The sequence below is a fragment of the Pocillopora damicornis genome, chromosome 7, assembly GCF_964200805.1.
Source record: "Pocillopora damicornis chromosome 7, jaPocDami1.2, whole genome shotgun sequence".
Classification (NCBI taxonomy): domain Eukaryota; kingdom Metazoa; phylum Cnidaria; class Anthozoa; order Scleractinia; family Pocilloporidae; genus Pocillopora; species Pocillopora damicornis.
In genome coordinates, this window is record NC_142676.1 from 22,575,242 (window position 1) to 22,600,130 (window position 24,889).

Below are 24,889 nucleotides of genomic sequence, written 5' to 3' on the forward strand. Positions count from 1 at the left end.
AAATCTGCGTTTTAAACTGTATTTTCTGAATTACAGTGTATTATTATTTTAGTATTTTTGACGAAGGCTGAAAAAATAATACACTACTGTGTTTTCGTAAGTATGATTAAACTGATGGCCTGAGCGTTTGTCTTTTAATAATGGTTGTTTATTATCATTTAAATGTGGATTTTGAAGCCTTCAAAGTGAAACCCTTCAAAGACATGCTCCATCTCAATCTGCAACTTAATTTACTTTGAAGCGGGAATTTTGTTGATATTAAATCGCACAAACCAATGAAAAGAAGTAGAGAAATTAATCAAGAGAAAAAAAAAATAAATTGAGTCACCAACATTTTGCGCAGTGAATTGAAAGGCACACCAAACGCATTGCCGGGGAAGAAGGTAAGTTTATTCCAAGAAAAATCCCTGTAGAAACGAATACATAGAACAATCGAGGTTATTAAAGTCAAATTATATGACCAATATACACACAAAGGCTTACTATGGGATCTCAAGTCGCCGTAACTAAAAAACAAAAGTTAGAAAATGTTTTTCTTCAAAAATAAGGCGACGCAGGCGACCCAGTGTGACTCAACAAGGAGACTTAATTTACACAAGCAGCGATACAATTTTGTAAATTCACGAGCCACATATGCATGTACCTGAGAGATTTCTAAAAATGTCACACCTTATGACTCGCGTATTTTGAACATAACACAGTGCAGCTATGATCAAAAATTCGATAAGCTTCTCAACACACGACAAGACTAAGGTTCAAGAAAAGATGTTGGTCAAAATTATAGTTTTCACAAATGTCCTGACCAGAGCTGGATCTATTTTTTCTCATACTTTTCTTGAGAAATAGTTTCTTTGACCGAGGTACCGCAAGGTTCAAGTTAGCAAGTGTTCAAGTTATCAGAAGTCGACTGTAGATGTTTAAAAATCATGAACCAATGGGTAGGTTAATAAATAAAATGGTAAATTCGAACAAAGTAAATGAATCCAAGTGTATATTCCACTCGAGACCTGATGGTCGACATTCTACCACGGAAGGATAATTGCACATGATTGGTATTAGTTACTGTTAGTGCTTACAGGAATTCCAGCTTCCCAGAACTCGGTAAGCCAGGTAGAGAGGTAATAAAGTTGAAAGATAGATCCCTGTTAAAATTTTCAGAATTTAATGCAAATAAAATAACTTATTAACCTTAGGAAAATTTGCACTCTTCAATTGGTTCATGATTAGTTCAAATTCAAGTTTCTTAAAGAGGCCGGCTACAGTATTCATAAGCTCTCACCGGCTACGTGTATATTCAAAGCGCTCAAAACCAACTTTCTTCCTTCGCTATGTCATTATTCAGCAGTATCCCGTGAAAACATCGACTTATCAGAGTAAACTTTTCTATTAGTTGATTTATTCAATTTTTTCCGGTTGCCGGTTATTCCTCTAAAAAAGTATATGTCCCGATATTTTTCTTAAACCCTTCCTATTGTTTTTTTCGCTGTTGTTGTCGTTCTTGCTTTTATTTTCTCGTATGACAACGTTAAGTTGCAATGTAATTACACCACAAAAACAATAATCATTCATGCTATATCATTTCATCACTTTATTGGGAACATCTAATCGTGAACAAGACTATCCTTGTATGCAAAATGTCAGAGGGCGCCATTCACATAAATCGAACAAACATACGGGGTCTAAATAAGCTGGATAAACTCGAATTGCTTACAGGTATTGCAGGTCAGTCAAGTTGTCAAACAATCCCTTAGGTAAAAAGGCTACAGCTTTGGTCTTCAGTTTCCTGTAAAAACATCGACTCTTTAAAGATATTTTATTGAACAATTGATTTGTTTTAATTTCTTATCATTTTTTTATACGTTTCGTTTTTATACGTTTTACGGTTTCCTATTGCTCTGAAAAACAACTTGCACCGATCATTTTTTGTTTTTCAAACTCAACCTATTGGTTTTTTTGATCAAATAACAAGAAAAAGCTTTGACACATAAAAAAGGAGTTTTGGAGCTTATGAAGGAGCAGAAGTTCTTTATAGATAGCCATATAATTCTTATGATTTAAAGTAATTTAATATAACAACTGATTTATTTTAATTTGTTTTGATTTTTTTTCTATGGTTACTTATTCCTCTGAAAAACAACCTGCACTTATCATTTTTTGGTTTTCAATCGAAAAAGGGGTATTTCCTTCAATCCAAAAAAAAAAAAAAAATTCGGTCACCGCGCCTGTTTGCAACTAAAAAGGAGGATTTGCTTTTCTGAAAAAAGTGACTATACAGGAGAAGCCGCCATTTTTTAAATGTGCACGCTAGTTGCACAGTAAGTATGTGCAGTGTAAAATTGCCAAATGATCTTACAAAGGGCGCAGATCACCCCACAAAGAGAATTACAATTAAAATAAAAAGCCACCAAGATGACGACCAGATGCTATCGCTCATCATTATTCTTGGGTTCGATTAAAAATGACTGCTTTAATTAAAACATTAAGCAAACTTTGACGTCAGTACATAAACTTATCCTCACTATCGTTAATTTTGAGCCATTGCGTTCTCCCACTAACTTCAGGCTGATAAAAACATCCACTCGCTAAAGTAATTTTGTTCAACGAGTTTTAGCCCAAGAGTTGCCACTATAATCTCAGCTAGGCTGATCCTCGGCTGTTACAGAGAAAGCCTCTTAATTTATCAGAAAACCCAGACAAACTTGTGTTAACTCACAGCCATTCCAGGTTGATCACGTTGTCAAACAATCCCTCGGGTAAAAACGTTAAATTATTAGCCTCCAGTAGCCTGTAAAAACATAAAACTCATTAAAGTAATTTTATTCCACAAGTCCAAGCACCAGTGTTGTCACTATAATCTCAGTTAGGCTGATCCTTGGCTCTTACAGAGAAAGCCTCTTAATTTATCAGAAAACCTAGACAAACTTGTGTTAACTCACAGCTCTGCCAGGTTGGTCAAGTTGTCAAACAATCCCTCAGGTAAAAGCGGTAAATTATTAGTAGTCAGTTGCCTGTAAAAACATCGACTCATTAAATTAATTATTGTTCAACAAATTTGAGCCCTAGAGTTGTCACTGTAAATTTCAGCTAGGCTGATCCTTGGCTCTTACAATGAAAACCTCCTAATTTATCAGAAAACCCAGACAAACTTGTGTTAACTCGCAGCTTCCAGGTTGATCACGTTGTCAAACAATCCCACGGGTAAAAACCTTAAATTATTAGCCATAAGTCTCCTGTAAGAAAATTGACTCATTAAATTAATTTTGTCCAACAAATTTGAGCTTTAGAGTTGTCACTATAATCTCAGCTACGCTGATTTATGGCTTTCACAGAGAAAACCTCACAATTTATTAGAAAACCTCGACAAACTTGTTTTAACTCACAACCCTTTCAGGCTGATCACGTTGTCAAACAATCCCTCGGGTAAAAATGTTAAATTATTAGCCTCGAGTAGCCTGTAAAAACATCAACTCATTAAAGTAATTTTATTCCACAAGTCCAAGCACCAGTGTTATCACTATAATCTCAGTTAAGCTGATCCTTGGCTCTTACAGAGAGAGCCTCTTAATTTATTAGAAAACCTAGACAAACATGTGTTAACTCACAGCAATTTCAGGCTGGTCAAGTTTTCAAACAATCTCTCAGGTAAAAGCGGTAAATTATTAGTAATCAGTTGCCTGTAAAAAAATCGACTCATTAAATTAATTTTTGTTTAACAAATTTGAGCCCTAGAGTTGTTACTATAAATTTCAGCTAGGCGGATCCTTGGCTCTTACAATGAAAGCCTCCTAATTTATCACAAAACCTAGACAAACTTGTGTTAACTCGCAGCCTTTCCAGGTTGATCACGTTGTCAAACAATCCCTCGAGTAAAAAAGGTTCCATTATTAGCCTCCAGTAGCCTGCAAAAACATCAACTCATTAAAGTAATTTTATTCCACAAGTTTGAGCCCCAGTGTTGTCACTATAATCTCAGTTAGGCTGATCCTTGGCTCTTACAGAGAGAGCCTCTTAATTTATTAGAAAACCTAGACAAACATGTGCAAAAACATCAACTCATTAAAGTAATGTTATTCTACAAGTTTGAGCCCCAGTGTTGTCACTATAATCTCAGTTAGGCTGATCCTTGGCTCTTACAGAGAGAGCCTCTTAATTTATTAGAAACCTAGACAAACTTGAGTTAACTCACAGCGTTTCCAAGTTGATCAAGTTGTCAAACAATCCCACGGGTAAAAACGTTAAATTATTAGCCTCCAGTAGCCTGTAAAAACATCAACTCATTAAACTAATTTTATTCCACAAGTTTGAGCCCCAGTGTTGTCACTATAATCTCAGTTAGGCTGATCCTTGGCTCTTACAGAGAGAGCCTCTTAATTTATTAGAAAACCTAGACAAACATGTGTTAACTCACAGCCAGTTCAGGTTGGTCAAGTTGTCAAACAATCCCTCAGGTAAAAGCGGTAAATTATTAGTAGTCAGTTGCCTGTAAAAACATCGACTCATTAAATTAATTATTGTTCAACAAATTTGAGCCCTAGAGTTGTCACTATAAATTTCAGGTAGGCTGATCCTTGGCTCTTTCAATGAAAGCCTCCTAATTTATCAGAAAACCCAGACCAACTTGTGTTAACTCACAGCCATTTCAGGTTGGTCAAGTTTTCAAACAATCCCACGGGTAAAACCCTTAAATTATTAGCCATAAGTCTCCTGTAAGAAAATTGACTCATTAAATTATTTTTGTTCAACAAATTTGAGCCCTAGAGTTGTCACTATAACTTTCAGCTAGGCTCATCCTTGGCTCCTACAGAGAGAGCCACCTAATTTATCAGAAAACCTAGACAAACTTGTGTTAACTCACAGCGTTTCCAAGTTGATCAAGTTGTCAAACAATCCCTCGAGTAAAAACGTTACATTATTAGCCTCCAGTAGCCTGCAAAAACATCAACTCATTAAAGCAGTTTTATTCCACAAGTTTGAGCCCCATTGTTTTCACTATAATCTCAGTAAGGCTGATCCTTGGCTGTTACAGAGAAAGCCTCTTAATTTATCAGAAAACCCAGACAAACTTGTGTTAACTCACAGCCCTGCCAGGTTGGTCAAGTTGTCAAACAATCCCTCAGGTAAAAGCGGTAAATTATTAGTAGTCAGTTGCCTGTAAAAACATCGACTCATTAAATTAATTATTCTTCAACAAATTTGAGCCCTAGAGTTGTCACTATAAATTTCAGGTAGGCTGATCCTTGGCTCTTACAATGAAAGCCTCCTAATTTATCAGAAAACCTAGACCAACTTGTGTTAACTCACAGCCATTCCAGGTTGGTCAAGTTTTCAAACAATCCCACGGGTAAAACCCTTAAATTATTAGCCATAAGTCTCCTGTAAGAAAATTGACTCATTAAATTATTTTTGTTCAACAAATTTGAGCCCTAGAGTTGTCACTATAACTTTCAGCTAGGCTCATCCTTGGCTCCTACAGAGAAAGCCACCTAATTTATCAGAAAACCTAGACAAACTTGTGTTAACTCACAGCGTTTCCAAGTTGATCAAGTTGTCAAACAATCCCTCGAGTAAAAACGTTACATTAGTAGCCTCCAGTAGCCTGCAAAAACATCAACTCATTAAAGCAGTTTTATTCCACAAGTTTGAGCCCCATTGTTTTCACTATAATCTCAGTAAGGCTGATCCTTGGCTCTTACAGAGAGAGCCTCTTAATTTATTGGAAAACCTAGACAAACATGTGTTAACTCACAGCCATTCCAGGTTGATCACGTTGTCAAACAATCCCACGGGTAAAAATCTTAAATCATTAGTAATCAGTTCCCTGATTACTTAAACTCAGTAAGGCTGATCCTTGGCTCTTACAGAGAGAGCCTCTTAATTTATTAGAAAACCTAGACAAACAGGTGTTAACTCACAGCCAGTTCAGGTTGGTCAAGTTGTCAAACAATCCCTCAGGTAAAAGCTGTAAATTATTAGTAGTCAGTTGCCTGTAAAAACATCGACTCATTAAAGTAATTTTTGTTCAACAAATTTGAGCCCTAGAGTTGTTACTATAAATTTCAGCTAAGCGGATCCTTGGCTCTTACAATAAAAGCCTCTTAATTTATTAGAAAACCTAGACAAACATGTGTTAACTCACAGCCAGTTCAGGTTGGTCAAGTTGTCAAACAATCCCTCAGGTAAAAGCGGTAAATTATTAGTAGTCAGTTCCCTGTAAAAACATCGACTCATTAAATAATTGTTGTTCAACAAATTTGAGCCCTAGAGTTGTCACTATAAATTTCCGCTACGCTGATCCTTGGCTGTTACAGAGAAAGCCACCTAATTTATCAGAAAACCTAGACAAACTTGAGTTAACTCACAGCGTTTCCAAGTTGATCAAGTTGTCAAACAATCCCACGGGTAAAAACGTTAAATTATTAGCCTCCAGTAGCCTGTAAAAACATCAACTCATTAAAGTAATTTTATTCCACAAGTTTGAGCCCCAGTGTTGTCATTATAATCTCAGTTCGGCTGATCCTTGGCTCTTACAGAGAGAGCCTCTTAATTTATTAGAAAACCGAGACAAACATGTGTTAACTCACAGCCAGTTCAGGTTGGTCAAGTTGTCAAACAATCCCTCAGGTAAAAGCGGTAAATTATTAGTAGTCAGTTCCCTGTAAAAACATCGACTCATTAAATTAATTGTTGTTCAACAAATTTGAGCCCTAGAGTTGTCACTATAAATTTCCGCTAGGCTGATCCTTGGCTGTTACAGAGAAAGTCACCTAATTTATCAGAAAACCTAGACAAACTTGTGTTAACTCACAGCGTTTCCAAGTTGATCAAGTTGTCAAACAATCCCACGGGTAAAAACGTTAAATTATTAGCCTCCAGTAGCCTGTAAAAACATCAACTCATTAAAGTAATTTTATTCCACAAGTTTGAGCCCCAGTGTTGTCACTATAATCTCAGTTAGGCTGATCCTTGGCTCTTACAGAGAGAGCCTCTTAATTTATTAGAAAACCTAGACAAACATGTGTTAACTCACAGCTCTGCCAGGTTGGTCAAGTTGTCAAACAATCCCTCAGGTAAAAGCGGTAAATTATTAGTAGTCAGTTGCCTGTAAAAACATCGACTCATTAAATTAATTATTGTTCAACAAATTTGAGCCCTAGAGTTGTCACTGTAAATTTCAGCTAGGCTGATCCTTGGCTCTTTCAATGAAAACCTCCTAATTTATCAGAAAACCCAGACAAACTTGTGTTAACTCGCAGCTTCCAGGTTGATCACGTTGTCAAACAATCCCTCGGGTAAAAACGTTAAATTATTAGCCTCCAGTAGCCTGCAAAATCATCAACTCATTAAAGTAATTTTATTCCACAAGTTTGAGCCCCAGTGTTTTCACTATAATCTCAGTTAGGCTGCTCCTTGGCTCTTACAGAGAGAGCCTCTTAATTTATTAGAAAACCTAGACAAACATGTGTTAACTCACAGCCCTGCCAGGTTGGTCAAGTTGTCAAACAATCCCTCAGGTAAAAGCGGTAAACTATTAGTAATCAGTTTCCTGTAAAAACATCGACTCATTTAATTATTTTTGTTCAACAAATTTCACCCTTAGAGTTGTCACTATAAACTTCAGTTAGGCTGATCCTTGGCTCTTAGAGAGAAAGCCTCTTAATTTATCAGAAAACCTAGACAAACTTGTGTTAACTGACAGCCATTCCAGCTTGATCACGTTGTCAAACAATCCCACGGGAAAAAACCTTAAATTATTAGCCATAACTCTCCTGTAAGAAATTTGACTCATTAAATTAATTTTGTCCAACAAATCTGAGCTTCAGAGTTGTCACTATAATCTCAGCTACGCTGATTTATGGCTTTCACAGAGAAAGCCACACAATTTATTAGAAAACCTCGACAAACTTGTGTTAACTCACAACCCTTTCAGGTTGATCAAGTTGTCAAACAATCCCTCGGGTAAAAATGTTAAATTATTAGCCTCGAGTTGCCTGTAAAAAACATTAACTCATTAAAGTAATTTTATTCCACAAGTCCAAGCCCCAGTGTTGTCACTATAATCTCAGTTAGGCTGATCCTTAGCTCTTACAGAGAGAGCCTCTTAATTTATTAGAAACCTAGACAAACATGTGTTAACTCACAGCCATTCCAGGTTGATCACGTTGTCAAACAATCCCTCGGGTAAAAACGTTAAATTATTAGCCTCCAGTAGCCTGCAAAAACATCAACTCATTAAAGTAATTTTATTCCACAAGTTTGAGCCCCAGTGTTGTCACTATAATCTCAGTTAGGCTGATCCTTGGCTCTTACAGAGAAAGCCTCTTAATTTATTAGAAACCTAGACAAACATGTGTTAACTCACAGCCATTCCAGGTTGGTCAAGCTGTCTAACAATCCCTCAGGTAAAAGCGGCAAATTATTAGTAGTCAGTTGCCTGTAAAAACATCGACTCATTAAATTAATTATTGTTCAACAAATTTGAGCCCTAGAGTTGTCACTGTAAATTTCAGCTAGGCTGATCCTTGGCTCTTACAATGAAAACCTCCTAATTTATCAGAAAACCCAGACAAACTGGTGTTAACTCGCAGCTTCCAGGTTGATCACGTTGTCAAACAATCCCGCGGGTAAAAACGTTAAATTATTAGCCTCCAGTAGCCTGCAAAAACATCAACTCATTAAAGTAATTTTATTCCACAAGTTTGAGCCCCAGTGTTGTCACTATAATCTCAGTTAGGCTGCTCCTTGGCTCTTACAGAGAGAGCCTCTTAATTTATTAGAAAACCTAGACAAACATGTGTTAACTCACAGCCATTCTAGGTTGGTTAAGCTGTCTAACAATCCCTCAGGTAAAAGCGGTAAATTATAAGTAGTCAGTTCCCTGTAAAAACATCGACTCATTAAATTAATTATTGTTCAACAAATTTGAGCCCTAGAGTTGTCACTGTAAATTTTAGCTAGGCTGATCCTTGGATCTTACAATAAAAACCTCCTAATTTATCAGAAAACCCAGACAAACTGGTGTTAACTCGCAGCTTCCAGGTTGATCACGTTGTCAAACAATCCCTCGGGTAAAAACGCAAAATTATTAGCCTCCAGTAGCCTGCAAAATCATCAACTCATTAAAGTAATTTTATTCCACAAGTTTGAGCCCCAGTGTTTTCACTATAATCTCAGTTAGGCTGCTCCTTGGCTCTTACAGAGAGAGCCTCTTAATTTATTAGAAAACCTAGACAAACATGTGTTAACTCACAGCCCTGCCAGGTTGGTCAAGTTGTCAAACAATCCCTCAGGTAAAAGCGGTAAACTATTAGTAATCAGTTTCCTGTAAAAACATCGACTCATTTAATTATTTTTGTTCAACAAATTTCACCCTTAGAGTTGTCACTATAAACTTCAGTTAGGCTGATCCTTGGCTCTTAGAGAGAAAGCCTCTTAATTTATCAGAAAACCTAGACAAACTTGTGTTAACTGACAGCCATTCCAGCTTGATCACGTTGTCAAACAATCCCACGGGTAAAAACCTTAAATTATTAGCCATAACTCTCCTGTAAGAAAATTGACTCATTAAATTAATTTTGTCCAACAAATCTGAGCTTTAGAGTTGTCACTATAATCTCAGCTACGCTGATTTATGGCTTTCACAGAGAAAGCCACACAATTTATTAGAAAACCTCGACAAACTTGTGTTAACTCACAACCCTTTCAGGTTGATCAAGTTGTCAAACAATCCCTCGGGTAAAAATGTTAAATTATTAGCCTCGAGTAGCCTGTTAAAACATCAACTCATTAAAGTAATTTTATTCCACAAGTCCAAGCCCCAGTGTTGTCACTATAATCTCAGTTAGGCTGATCCTTAGCTCTTACAGAGAGAGCCTCTTAATTTATTAGAAAACCTAGACAAACATGTGTTAACTCACAGCCATTTCAGGTTGGTCAAGTTGTCAAACAATCCCTCAGGTAAAAGCGGTAAATTATTAGAAGTCAGTTCCCTGTAAAAACATCGACTCATTAAATTATTTTTGTTCAACAAATTTGAGCCCCAGAGTTGTCACTATAAACTTCACCTAGGCTGATCCTTGGCTCTTACAGAGAAAGCCTCTTAATTTATCAGAAAACCTAGACAAACATGTGTTAACTCACAGCCAGTTCAGGTCGGTCAAGTTGTCAAACAATCCCTCAGGTAAAAGCGGTAAATTATTAGAAGTCAGTTCCCTGTAAAAACATCGCCTCATTAAATTAATTGTTGTAGGGGTAAGTTTCTAAAGAAACTGTGGTGCTGCATCGGTGGGAGAGTATAGAAGGTAATTTAGTGTTAACAACTGGGTTGAAAACGTAAATTAGCCACCGTAAAGAGTAAAAAAGCTGACGTTTCGAGCGTTAGCCCTTCGTCAGAGCGATTAGCGAATCGCTCTGACGAAGGGCTAACGCTCGAAACGTCAGCTTTTTTACTCTTTACGGTGGCTAATTTACGTTTTCAACCCAGTTGTTAACACTAAATTACCTGTTACAGAGAAAGCCTCCTAATTTATCAGAAAACCCAGACAAACTTGAGTTAACTCACAGCCTTTGCAGGTTGATCAAGTTTTAAACAATCCCTTGGGTAAAAATGTTAAATTATTAGCCTCCAGTTGCCTGTAAAAACATCAACTCATTAAAGTAATTTTATTCCACAAGTTTGAGCCCCAGTGTTGTCACTATAGTTTCAGTTAGGCTGATCCTTGGCTCTTACAGCGAGAGCCTCTTAATTTATTAGAAAACCTAGACAAACATGTGTTAACTCACAGCTCTGCCAGGTTGGTCAAGTTGTCAAACAATCCCTCAGGTAAAAGCGGTAAATTATTAGTAGTCAGTTGCCTGTAAAAACATCGACTCATTAAATTATTTTTGTTCAACAAATTTGAGCCCTAGAGTTGTCACTATAAACTTCACCTAGGCTGATCCTTGGCTCTTACAGAGAAAGCCTCTTAATTTATCAGAAAACCTAGACAAACATGTGTTAACTCACAGCCAGTTCAGGTCGGTCAAGTTGTCAAACAATCCCTCAGGTAAAAGCGGTAAATTATTAGAAGTCAGTTCCCTGTAAAAACATCGCCTCATTAAATTAATTGTTGTTTAACAAATTTGAGCCCTAGAGTTGTCACTATAAATTTCAGCTAGGCTGATCCTTGGCTGTTACAGAGAAAGCCTCCTAATTTATCAGAAAACCCAGACAAACTTGAGTTAACTCACAGCCTTTGCAGGTTGATCACGTTGTCAAACAATCCCTCGGGTAAAAACGTTAACTTATTAGCCTCCAGTAGCCTGTAAAAACATTAACTCATTAAACTAATTTTATTCCACAAGTTTAAGCTCCAGTGTTGTCGCTATAATCTCAGTTGGGCTGATCCTTGGCTCTTATAGAGAAAGCCTCTTAATTTATTAGAAAACCTAGACAAACATGTGTTAACTCACAGCCATGCCAGGTTGCTCAAGTTGTTAAACAATCCCTCAGGTAAAAGCGGTAAATTATTAGCTTCCAGTAGCCTGTAAAAACATCGACTCGTTAAGTTTATTTTATTTAATTTTTGATCTATTCAAATTTCCTATGAGTTAATGTTTTTAAGGTTGGTTATTACTCTGAAAACAAACCTGGGTTTTTCATATCCTATGTCAAGATACAGTTTTAAGATATAAAAAGACAGCTTTAGAGCTTGTTAAGGAGCAGCAGTTCTTATAGATAGCCATTTAATTCTTATAATTTTAGGACAATAACATTTGACTACTTGCTAATAAAGGTTTTCCAAAATATTGTTTAGATGATGGCCGAATGCCATTGATCATCATTACTCTTGGGTTCGATTAAAAATGACTGCTTTAATTTTTAGTAAAATTTGACGTCATTAAATGAACTTAACCTTTACTTTTGTTAATTATGAGCTCTTAATAGATATTTTATTTAACAGTTGATCTATTTGAATTTTCTATGAGTTGATTTTTTTTAAGGTTGTTTATTCCTCCGAAAACGAACCTGCACTGATCATTTTCTGTTTTTCAAACTTAACCTATTGGTTTTTTCTATCATATGACAAGAAATAGTTTTGACGCATAAAAAGGGAGATTTAGAGTTAGTCAAGGAGCAGCAGTTCTTTATAGATAGACATATAATTCCTATAATTTTAGGAAAATAATTGTTAATGTTTTTCCACATTTTCGGCAACCTCGCCTGTTTGCAAGTAAAAAGGATGATTTACTTTTCTGGAAAAGTCCGACATTACAGGAAAAGCCGCCATTTTGTTAATGTGCACGCTAGTTGCATAGTAGGTATGTGCAATGTAAAAATGCGAAATGACCTTATAAGGGCACAAATTACGCCACAAAAAGAATATCCATTAAAATAAAAAGCCACCAAGATGACGGCCGGATGCTACTGATCATCTACATTCTTGGGTTCTATAAAAAATGACTGCTTTAAATAGGACAAAAATCGAAATTTGACATCAGTAAGTAAACTTATCCTCACCATTATTAAGTTTTAGCCTTATAGTTGTCATTATAATCTGAGCTAGGGAGGTAAGCATGTGCAATGCAAATTACGGAATGACCTTGGAAATACCTAAATTAGTATTAATAATGATAAAAGAAAAACCACTGAGATGACGGTCGGATAGTATTGATTATCGCTATATTTATTTTTGAGCAAACATGTGTGCTTTAAATAAACTAAAAAGCGAGAATTTACGCCAATTTATGACGTACGTTCTCCCAATAATTTCAGGCTGATCTCTTGACTCTTACAGAAAACCTCAAGTTCATTCGATCTTAAAACCTAGAACCTAGAACTCGTGTTAACTCACGGGTATTCCAGGTTGATCAAGTCGTCAAACAATCCATCAGATAAAAAGTCTATATAACTATTCCTCAGAATCCTGTGAAAACATCAACTTATCAATTCAAATTTTGTGTTGTAGTTTACTCAACCTTCCTAAGAATTAATTTTTTACGGTTATTTATCTGAAAAAAAACCCCACACAGATATATTTTTTTCAAACTTTACCTTTTGTCTATCTTAAACAACCTAAAGTTTTGAAATGAAAAAAAGACAGCTCTCGAACTCAAACATGTCCTCAATACAAAGCACTGATAATTATTAGTCTAGTCCATAATGAGTCTAATTTTAAAAAGTTCTGTCTATTGTAGGTTCATGTCAGTGTGTAAGTGCCCTGAACATTAGCGCGTTGTCAATCAGAACTCAACTTAGCACTAGAAAGCTTGTTTGTGCCTTATTTTCACAGCCTCTTACAATGTTTCCGTCAACGGCGAAAGACACATCTTAAGTTGTGTTCCTGTCACCTTCTCGCAGAAGAGTTCATTTCTGATGCTTTCTAAACTCGGAGAACAGGCACGTCCACAATCTGAAACAAAAGAAAGTCAGAGAAAGGAAAACATGCAAAATTGATTAAATGAAGTCCCCAGATCAATAAACTTCAGTTAATAACATCATTGACATCAAGTAAAGAGAAAAACGTTATGAAGTTGAATCTAAGTGTAGAGGAAAATAAGTAGCAGTTGTAGTAATGGCGGTAGCAATAATAGATAGGACTGTGAAAATATGAAAATCATGTGAACTGCGGATGAAGAAATGAATATGAAAGCGCCATCTTTCTGGCCTTATTTTCACTCAGTTGGTGGAGCACTGCACCGGTATCGCAAAGGTCATGGGATCAAAATCTCGTACGGGCCTGAATTTTTTTTTCAGGCCTTATTTTTACTACTGTTTAAGTAGTATTCATTAATACGAAGATCGTTTTATCTACAAAAATAGTAGTAATATTTATCTATTTTTAAAACCCCTTATCTGTGGCTGTATTATGCGCCAACCTGAATTTAGCGGTCACCACGCCATTCCCCGTGGGTTCAGTTGTTTGCGGTTTGATTGTTTGTACAACTTGCGGAAGTATTTATACAAGCATTATGATTAAGGGCGTACTGAGTACGTCCTTATAGCATACGAGTAATATAATACAGGCCGTACTCAGTACGTCCTTGTTGCAGTGAAGGGGCTAATACAGGTTCGATTGTAGGGGTAGAATTTTCAGAACCTTATTTAACTCAGATGCGTCATATTCTCAGATTTATGAAATTTCCCTACCTTTAAGAATCACAGAGAACTCTCTCGTATCATATCCATAGTTGTTAAAGGCAACAGAGGTGCAATTTGACTCATTATAGAACTGAAAGCCTGCGATATAGGTAGTGTTTACCAACACGGTAGAGTTTCTTATTATTGCTGTGTATATCGGGGGAGTTCCAGTCACTGGAATTTTCACTCTGTAACCTGGGAGAGATTCCACAACCGCTGGCAGGGATATTTTGGGTGGGGCTAAAGAAAAGTTACATAAAAAAATTAAATGCAAAATAGTAGTTAGACTAAGTTGGTAATACACGACATTTCTCCGGATTTGTTTTATGATAACATTCATGGAAAGAAATTCAGGTTGTTTATTGATTAAAGACACGTCAATTTATCCAATAAAGTTGAAATAAAATTGATTGGTAGGAAAGTTGCGAAAGCACATAAAAACAAAATGGCGCACAGGTTAGGGGGGAAGTAACGACGTCTTTAATAAAAATCAAACACTTCCAGCGAAGTGCAAACAACTGGTTAAATGTCGGTAAGTCTTCGGCTCCCAAAAAGGGCAAAAATTTTTAAAAGGTAAGAACTGGAGGCCCTGAACAAAGTTATATCGGAGTTTACGCTACAGTTAGTACGAAAGACAGAGATTAAAATACGAGTGATAGCCTTCTTGTAAAGCGAATTCTAACTGTGAAAGATCGCAAATACTCAATTATTCCTAACAGAAAGTTTAAAAGCTTGAAGCTGACTCTTGCGGGAGGACCTCCACGACTCTGAAAACAGTACAAAGGTAAATGGCCACACCAATGAAAACTAAGTCAACTTTTCGCATATATATTATTATTAAAAAGTAATCACACGATTTTATCTTGTGCAAATTGGGATAAATCAGGGCTCGTGCAATTTGGTTAGCTTTTAAAAAACTTACTCATGCTGATTTCTTTCTAAATTGTTCTCGAAATCATGTGAATACCCATAGGAAATAATTGCCATCACCCGTGAGAGGTTCATTAATGCCACTGATAAAAAAAACCATTTCAGTTACATAGTTATTTTGTTTCCCTCTTTTTAGATAACATCACACTGTCACCACTTCATTAAACATTTTGAAAGATTTCCATCCTAATAACTATACAAACCAGGGGAAACCGTTTTGAAGTGAAAGAAGAATCCTCTTTTTTCGACTAAGGGGTCTGAATGGAATGTTATAAAGGCGAAGTTTCCATAAACTGTAACTGTCTGTCCAGTCCTCCGACCGCAGTATTCACCAAAGGTATAGTTCTGATCATTAGCAATCTTCACAAAGTCATAACTATAATGAAGAAAATATTAATCGAAGATTTTCTTCACAGAAACACATATTATCCTTGATTGAGTTTACTCAACGATAATTACTCTTCAGCAAAGATAAACTGAAAGAATAAGGTGCAATCTTAAAGCTCCACTGATAGTTGAAACGACGTTAAAAGTCCTTAAGCTAATTTGAAACCACGAGGCACAGCTAAGGATGAAGCTTCTTGTTTCTAATATAGAGAAAAGCAACAGAGATTACTGACGACTTTCTTGTCTAATGATACGAAGGTTTGAACTAAGTTTTCCTTGTATTTTTTGGATGAGTGCTGTAAAGTTTGCTTCAGCTACATCATCTACCTTTACTTGAATTTTTTATCAAGCTCATTTTGCAAAACTAGCACGAAAACATAATAGCGGACACAGAACTCTTGGACCGGCTGCCTACAATGAAATATGTTTAATTCGTGGCAGAGAGGACTATCTTGCCTGCATGATGGGTGAAACTCCACATCAAAGTCAACGAAATATATTCCCATTGGCCCTCCGAGTGGAATAGGAACAGAGTATTCACAATCCATATCTGCTGGATAGGTAAATGGATATCCCGGACTTTTCAATGTGCTGTTTACCAAAACGCCACATTCTAAAGAAATAGTAGTATCAGTACATCATTATAATTGTCTGTATTTTTTTTTAATAATGCAAAGAAATATTCTTATTTCAAGTGCTTAAATCTATTTACAATGGAATCTATAATTCTATATTTTTTACATATGTCGATAACAATAGAATTTTAAATATATATACGTTACTAATATGTTTTCTTAGGAAAAAAAACCTTAAATATATTTAAAAGTCTGTGGACTTTGATTGAAAAAGGTAAGATTTATCTAGGCTAAAATATAGCAATAAATAATTAAGGGCTAATATTTAGAAATGTAAAAATTGTAATAATAATACTATTATTAGTAATAGTATTATAATTGTTATTATTATTTGATGTGAGGGTTTGTCACCCTAGTGCCGACTCGTACCGGAACATGGAACCCCAACAGGTCTATCGGATACATGAGAACGAGAAAAAGCGCCAGTGTTCTGGAAGAATACTTGATGGGGAACGGGGAACATTTACCCCGCTGGTTTTTACGACAACGGGTGGGGTGGGGAAATAATGCCCTGGGTTTCACTGTAGATTGGCAGGGCGCATTGCCTCAAAGAAAGAAGAGCAATATTCCACAGCCACCTCCTGGGTAAGAGACCAAGTTTCGTTTGCGCTTTTTCGATCTGCTCTCGTCTGTTGAAGAGGCTCCAGGAACATTATCAAAGTTCAGCGTGACACGAAGAACAATCACATTGGTATTAACGTCATTGAAGGAGCCATCTCTTCGGTATTTTTATCGCCAATTTTTACATTTCTCAATATCTGCCTTTTATTCGTTATTGATGTATTTTAGCCTAGATAAATCTTACTTATTTCAATCAAAGTCAACAGCTTTTTTAACAAATCTTTTTTTTTTCCTTAGCAAACATATTAGCAATGTATTTATATATTAAAATTTTATTGTTATCGACATATATAAAAAATATAGAATTATAGATTCCATTATAAATAGATTTTAGCCCTTGAAATAAAGATTTTTCTTTCCGTTATAATTATTGTTATTATTATTATTTATTATTGTTCCCATTAATATTATAATCATTATTACAGCATGTACTTTTTTGGTAAAAATGATAAAAAGAAAATGATAATGATGATGATCATGATGGTAATGATGATGACCATGGTAAAATCATAGCGTGCTAATTACATAAACAATGTTGAAATGTTCAAGAAAAATCATATTGAATAAAAAGCTATGATAGATTTGATTGATTACTATGTTAATTAATACTTTTTATATACCAGTTTGGTGTTACGAGTTGCAAAGCAACATGTTACATCAAGGAAAATTTAAGTTAGTTTTCCGTTCCCCACAAACGAAATAACTGATCACATTAAAGCAATGAACCCGTCTGATTTGGCCCAAAGAAACCCTTCGTTAAAGTAGCAACAACAAAGTCATTTCCTACCTTGTGTAGCTAAGGCACCGGAATTTCCATTCAATGCTTTTAAATAAATTGCCAAAAACAGTGCCATGAGGAGCACAGGTTCCGCCGCAACCATAGTTTCTGAGAAAGGGTAAAACAAAATAAAAGAGAAATTCATTTAACGATAAATCGATTTTATCACCTATCGTATAGAATATCAATATTTGTTTTAATTTTAAAATAATCATCTTTAATTCGTGCGCCGATTTTTTACCTCTTTTGTTTGTATGGTTTTTTCTCATACGAGTATGATCTCTCAAACCATAATATAGTAAAAACCTTTTCTCAATGTTTCAAAAGTTGACTAAAGCACTCTAATGCTATTTAGAAGGGCGTCATATTGCTCTCTAATTAGTAATTCGTGAAGGCCAGTTTTAATTTAGCAGCGAAAAATGATAATTTACATCCAATTATTACCTAGCTACCTTACAATTCATTTTTTTTTTCTTAACGAAAGAAAAAAAAAGCACGGGACTCCAGAGTTTTACATCCACTATGGTGTCCGAACATTCCTCGGTTTACAAGCATAGCTGGTGTGTTTTCATAGAGCTGCACACTAACGCAGCACAGCTAAGATTTGGAGATAAAAAATATAATTCCATTTGTAATTTCTTTCTTTGCTCTGTATTACATCTGTCTTATCAAAAAGTCATATTTCATAAATGCATTTGATTTGCGACTTCACGACGTTTTATTTTGCGATCATTCAGTGGGAGAGGCAGAGGTGACTACTGAAATATCGTGAAAATATATTGAGGTGATTTTTTTTTTGTTCTCGATTTGGATGGAGTTCCTTTCCGCCACATTTTAGGGCAAAATACGTCACACTCTGTTTAAAAGGATTCTGTTCGTCACAAGTCTTCCGCTTGCGTGTTTGACGATTCTTCCAAATTCAGCACATAATGCACGTTCAGGCAAGGGCCGTGAGTATTACTACCGGCTTCCCCACTTGTTCTCCCCTTATACCATGCTGTAATACTGGTATTACGTTGTTGCCAACATGGTTATCACTTCTCAGGTGTGGAATTCCTTTTATCAAAGCACACATGACCCTTTGCGAGGGCAGGTTTAATTGTGGACCGTCCTAGCCTCTCCTACGAATGTCTGAGTTGACGAATGATTGTAATGTTATACAAAGCCGTAGCGCAGACGCCACATGGCAAGCAATGTACATTCTAAGGTAGCTTCCTGTCGAAAACGCTGCTTCCTCCAAGAATTCGTACCTATCTGAGGATATGTTCCACTTCAAAAATGATTCCCTTTCGAAAACATCTAATCCTCTCGTCGAGTATTTCTAACAACTTTCGATCAATTATTCGTGGTGCATGGAGAAACTCGAGGTGTTTTACAGCAAGTTTTACAATGCGAATACATTTTACCGTTTGGGCCGACTGTGCTAAAGAAAGCGAAAGCGCAGGTTTCACTATTTTGATTACGCTTATATCATTATTTGTTTCGTTGGATCAACGAAACCAATCTTCGTCTCGAACTATTTTATGAACAGAAAGTTTTATAGCTGACATTTTTTGGTTGTTAAACATCAATCTGACAGGAAGGACACAAGGAAACATATTCTTACCGATAGAATGACGTCTTGTACCAATTTACTGTTACTCTCTGTCCTTTTACGCCCAAACCACCTGTTTGGAAAATAGGGACCGGAAAAAATGTTTGGGCCAAATTTTCTGAAACGAAAAAAAGGGAGCTTATGAGAAGTATCCATATCCGATTAGAAAAAGAAAAATTCCGGGAGGAATGCTTTCGACGAGCGCGCAAAGCTAAATCTGTTTCACGCCTCCACTTCTAAAAACTTTTAGGAAAATTTTGTATCTTCCGTGATTTGTTTCGTTTAGTTTATTTGTCACTAAACTGACAGTTGTTCCTTTGTTACTAAATAAGAATGATATTCGGTTTTTACAAGAGCTTTAACGATTGATTTCTTTTAGATTTTCTTACCTCCGTTGCCTGTTGGGCGCCTCTTCGCTCTGCAGTTTAAATTAACTTGCCAAGACTTTCAATCGCTCTTCTAAATGGAAAAAATAATTAGATTTTTCCAGAGTTGTTCTCTTACTGCATAGAGAGCCCCCAACCGTGCGTAAAAATTGATGTATTATCTGGGAATAATGATTCCAAATATTCGACCTTTTTTGAAATGACCCAGAAAAAAATCCTAAATATGACACTTCGTTAACTTATTGCGAAAATGAATTCTGAAAGGATCTCAACAAACTCAACGGCCGAGAAAAGTAAATTTTTGATATTGAGGTTCGAATGAAGAAAATAATCAAACAGCTGAGTAAACCTTTTTTCTATTATCTAAACTTTAAGGTGACAGTTTCAAATTTTATTTGTTTTGTTTGTTGAAAATTATCTTGAAACACTAAGACCTTGGCCTTTGTATCAACGCCTTCAAATTACCCAAGATTGTGTCTTTTTTTTGTTTTTGTTTTTTTCCATAATTTACGCAGATGTAAATGACAGTATAGAGCAGTATACCATGAAAGGGGTAGGGGGCGTTAACTAACTCTTGCAAAGGAAAAGTCGCTGGATTTATTTGCGGATGCTTGGGTAAATATTTCTGGAAGCAATCAATCCGGGTTAAAAATAACCTTTTCAGCGGAATTTGAAGTTTTTAATGGCTTTAATAATCTGGAGCAAAACAGGTGTCTCACAATACGTTCCTGTATGGAGGAAACGGGTTTAATCTACGATGAAAATTAAGGTTTAGGATTCAAGCGAAATTGTTTGATGAGAAAGTCACCGGTTTTATTTAGAAATTCCTGAAGAAATATGTCATTTGAAGAGCTCCGTCACTGACATATAAAAGTTCTAGAAGACGTAAATGATACCGACCATAATTATGCTCCCAATTGACAGAACATTTTTGGCTTAAGATGAGGCTCTTAATAGCTATTATTATACTTTAGACTTATAATGAAAAATAGAATTGTCGTGAGCATTCGTTCAACTATTTACAATAGCGCGTGAAGTTAACATGATAACCCATACTGCATTAATCATGTTCGATCGAGTTCTCGAATATTTGCGAACTCAAACAGAAGTGTCTTCTTTTTCAGATTGTTTCAAAAGTTTATAATAAAACAATTGGCGAATTCGGTTTTCGCATTTTGTTATGAATTATCGAACCTCATGTCTGTGTTATTTGCCTCAGCCTTCTGCTTCGGTTTAGATAATTCATGTTCAAACTCATCCAATATTAATAGTGGCCGAAGTAAAAAGAAGCTGGGGAGATAATGAAAGATCCCAAAATGAAAGGAGACTGTTTGTGGCCGCTTAGTAATCTTGAGGTTGGAGTTTCGCTTCTCGAATCGGGCATTCGGTAATGGAGTGTGCAGCCTTGTGCTTCTTTTATGAGTAAACCTAGATAATAAATAACTCGCTAAAATGGGTTCTTTTCAACATAGTAAGCGGTCAGATAGCAAGCAATGCACTTTGGAAGTAAGGTGAGGTATTTGTATTGAGAATTTGACTCAATTTTTTTATTCCTAAGAGCGGCCGTAAATATTCCCATACAAACTCTTATAATTTCGCTATGACTCTTATTTCGCAAGATGATCATCTCACAGCTGGAGCTTGGGCCGCCTGTGACGTAACGTAAGAGAAGAATGTTCGACGAAAGGTCTTTCATGAGTCCTTTAGAAGGACTACGATTTTTTTTATGTTTCCGCGCACTTCACTAAAAAGTAGAGACTAAAATCTTATCTGCACTGGTTACCACTTCTCGCAAATAGTAGGGACTGTAACTCCCGGGTCTGGCCTTGTTTCCAAAATTTCTAAAAATTGTGGGCACTTGCAATTTCCCCTAAAGATTGTATACTGCTCAGTGACAGTGACATAACCATGACAGTGACAGCAGTAAGAACATGGAGAAAAAAAATAAGTATCAACGAGCGTTTTAACAGCGCTAACTCACTGAGGGCGCTATTCGTGACTTCGCGACGAAAAAAAAAAGGTTTTTTTATTGCCCATGAAAAGATTTATGGACTAGTGTTTCAAAGTCATGAAATTGCATGTTGTCCTGTTTTCTCTTTCCTTTTCGTGAGTTTTATTTCTTTTTTGACTCGTCACAAGCCAAAGATAATTTTAGGTCAAATTACCTGCAGCAAACTGACAGCGATTCTAAGTAAACATTACTAGATATAGTGGAAGCCGCTGCGACTGAAATACAGTTCAAGCATCGAATAGCGCAAACAAAATTGGAAAGTTTCCTTCCTTAATTGTGATTTTATCGATACCGTGGATGTTTCATGATCTGACAAAATTTACTACATAGACGCCTTTTAATGACGTTTAGATTGTAGAGTCATGCAAGCATGGAGATCTTCCTCGGCGATCACGATTATTTATGCGACGTTTCACAATATAGGTTATAGTTATTGAAGGAAATTAACAACCTTTAAGTTTGTTGTCTGAACCGTTCGAAATATATTTTCCCTAGTTTTAGAAAGAGTCATATGAGTTTAACTCGAGCTGTTCAGTTGCATTCACAATTGTATACGTTCATTTTCAACTGTAGGTGAGAAGAAGGTATAACTGTGGGTTCGAATTGATTTCAGTACAAGCTTTCTTCTGATATTCGTCCTCACCCTGGCCTTAACCTGACTTTGAGATTGAATTCCTTTAACCCGGTCAATTTTCAATGAGCAAATCCAGGCTGATCGAGCCGAGGGATGCTGGTGTGCATAGAATTTCACTTAAATTGTCTATATTTTTACTGTTAACTTTATAATAAATGAACCTCGTTACTTTAAACGAAGTAGAATTCGATTGGCTCAGGTATCTCAGTCGCAAGGCACTTGACAAAGTCTGTAAGATTTTCATTTTGGATCGCTCTCCGTTTAAATAGAGAGAGAGAGAGAGAGAGAGAGAGAGAGAGAGAGAGAGAGAGAGAGATTGATAGGTATTAGGTAGATATATATTTAAATTATGCATCATTATTCTATCAGGCCATTTTACTACATTAGGGCAACGGTAAACGTAAAACATGCGACGGTATTACACTGCAGGTAAATGGAGCAAAATTACGGATGGAAAGAAGAGAAACTTGTGGGAAAATTCACGCATGAGCGATGGTTTAATCATGTTGAGCAAATCTTTTCTTTGACTTAACTGAGATCTTTCACCTCCTACTCAGTGATCCACCAAGAAAAACCCAAATTCCCAGAATCACTCGCGATGAGAGTCTCCCAGAGGTGAATCGCGTTTTTATAGCATCAATTGAACCAAATGTAACTGCAGGGGGTGGGGGTTAGAAAATTAAAATTCCACTCATCCATAGAGTTTTATACACATGAAATTTCTCTGTTTAAAGACAGCTTTTAAAATGACTAAATCGTATTTCTCATGACTGCATTATGTCTGTTTCTTGTCTAAAAATGCAGACCTTTGTGAGTATTCAACTGACGCGCAGAGCAAGTGAAACATATTATAAGACAGAAATTGACAAAACGAATCCTATGCCTCTCACAGGCTGGTACTTCAACGTTAATTAGTTATAAGAAAAAAATAAAGCGCAAGCTCTTCATTTGACTGTAACTAGTAACATTTAAAAGTAGACAGAACATTTCGTTTAATTTTAAGACCAACCTATGGCGCTACTCTGTCTTTAAAAAGCATTTTTTTCCACTTTTCACATCATTGGAAAAAAAATGAAAACGATTATATATGCCTATTTAGTTTAAGAAGAAAGGACTTTCCGATAGAGGAAAAGAAAATGTTATAATGTAGTTCTTCATAAAATCATATTTCTCTGTTCAAAGACAGCTTTCAAAATGACTATTTGTATTTCTCATGACTGCTTTATGTCTGTTTCTTGTCTAAAAATGTAAGCCTTTGTGAGTATTCAACTGATGTGCAGAGCAAGTGAAACAAATTAAGGCTAACATTTTAGGGGCAATTTATGTGGTGTTGAGTGTTGAAAAATCACCTTTCTTTACTTCCTAATTATCTTAGATGTAACTTCGATTTAAAAATTATTTAGTAGATCGATTTATTTTAAAAAATTGCAGTTGAAATCTATAATTGTAGACGTCCGTGTGTTTAGATAGGAAAGTTTTTCTTTTTTGGAAGAGCTCGTTGCATCGCATATCATAATTAGGGTTTTTATCATCATCATTAGAGAAGTTTTCAGTTGAGAGTAGAAAGTATTCGGGGATTGCATTGGCTTAACTCTACTTCGTTCTGTGATTGGTTCAGAAAGCTCGAGTCACTTTCTCAACCAATCATATGCAAAACTGAAACCAATCACGACTTAGTGGCAACGTTTTCCCGCGCTTTAGGCAGTTTGGTTGTTTTTACCTCGAGTTCGCATCGGCTCTTAAAGATTTTTCTTAAAGATATTTCCACAATATTCCTTGACTTTAAACATTACAAACCGAAAAAGGATATTGTGAGCACAGGGTGCTTTGGTTTCATGGAACAGGACGAGTTTAAACCTGGTCCTGCCTGTATCGAGCTTTACTAAATGCGACTATTTGTTAACTGCATCAGAGACTCTTTCATGATATAAGCAATCTAAGCAATCAAAACTGATTAAAGTGTTTGTATAGATATAGGCGGTGACCTCGAGGTCTTATTAAAAGGGTCTGGGTCAGAGCGTTATTCCGGAATACCGTCTTGCGTTCTTAGGCTGGACACTCACATGGGTTTCAATAACCTTTGCCATAAGCGGTTGCCGACGGTGCCTGAATAGGCGGCTGAGCCCGGAAAAGGGGGCGTAGAGCGAAACTCAAACACAAGAGCGGTGAGAGGTCTGATTAAGGCAGGGGTAGGCCGAGGACAACCGGCTTTCATTGAAAACCCTGCGTTTACCTTTTATTTACTGTGTAACTGTTTGTCTGTCTGCCTTAACGGCAGACTGCTTAGCTCTCTATCTGACCGACTTTATGACCACCAGACAGTCATTTATTTTCTCTTTATCTGAATGTCTGTCTTTCTGACCAACTGTCTCAATGTCTGTCTCTCTGTCTGAATGTTTGTGTGTCCTTCTGCTGTTATTGTTATCCTATACCGCTATATCTTCACCTAACACTCAATGTCCTTGATGACTGATATCAGACAAAAGACAGCATGCGAGTGAGCCTTCATTATTATCCAACAGCACAAAGTAGGGTACAAATAACGCGCGAATAGAGTACAAATATCCTGCGATATTGTACGGTTATTTGGACAGTTGATTATTTTGTACTGTGTAAAAACCTGTTTAACGGGTTGGCTGCGCGCGTTACACTTCTCTATTCGCTTTGCTTTCCCCCCCTTAGGAGAAATGAGCAGAAAGACGTGGCAGAAAAAAAGCAGTAAGATAATAAATAACTTATTAAACTTTTTGGTTTGTAGTATCACTACACACCAAAATGTGCAGTATCACTACACATT

The 24,889-nt window shown here is 36.3% G+C and overlaps 2 protein-coding genes across 2 annotated transcripts in view; one reads left to right on the forward strand and one right to left on the reverse strand.

Annotated features, from left to right (window-relative positions):
- LOC149043156 (uncharacterized) overlaps positions 1-24,889 on the forward strand; it is a 98,932-nt gene that overhangs the window by 25,339 nt on the left and 48,704 nt on the right. The gene's annotated exons all lie outside the window — the stretch shown is intronic.
- Positions 15,763-19,209, reverse strand: LOC149043158 (uncharacterized). Its single transcript, XM_089211936.1, has 3 exons — positions 19,074-19,209; positions 17,477-17,575; positions 15,763-16,046 (listed from the first exon to the last, which is right to left on the reverse strand). Exons 2-3 carry the CDS (start codon positions 17,568-17,570, stop codon positions 15,763-15,765), a joined length of 378 nt encoding a protein of 125 aa, XP_089068062.1. The 5' UTR covers positions 17,571-17,575; positions 19,074-19,209.

Bases quoted from the DNA above. Each gene is read 5' to 3' on its own strand.
- LOC149043158 (XM_089211936.1), bottom strand. From the start codon at position 17,570: ATGGTTGCGGCGGAACCTGTGCTCCTCATGGCACTGTTTTTGGCAATT. The intron at 16,047-17,476 runs GTAGGAAATGAC...CTATTTCTTTAG, and splicing joins CGGTGCCTTAGCTACACAAG to AATGTGGCGTTTTGGTAAAC.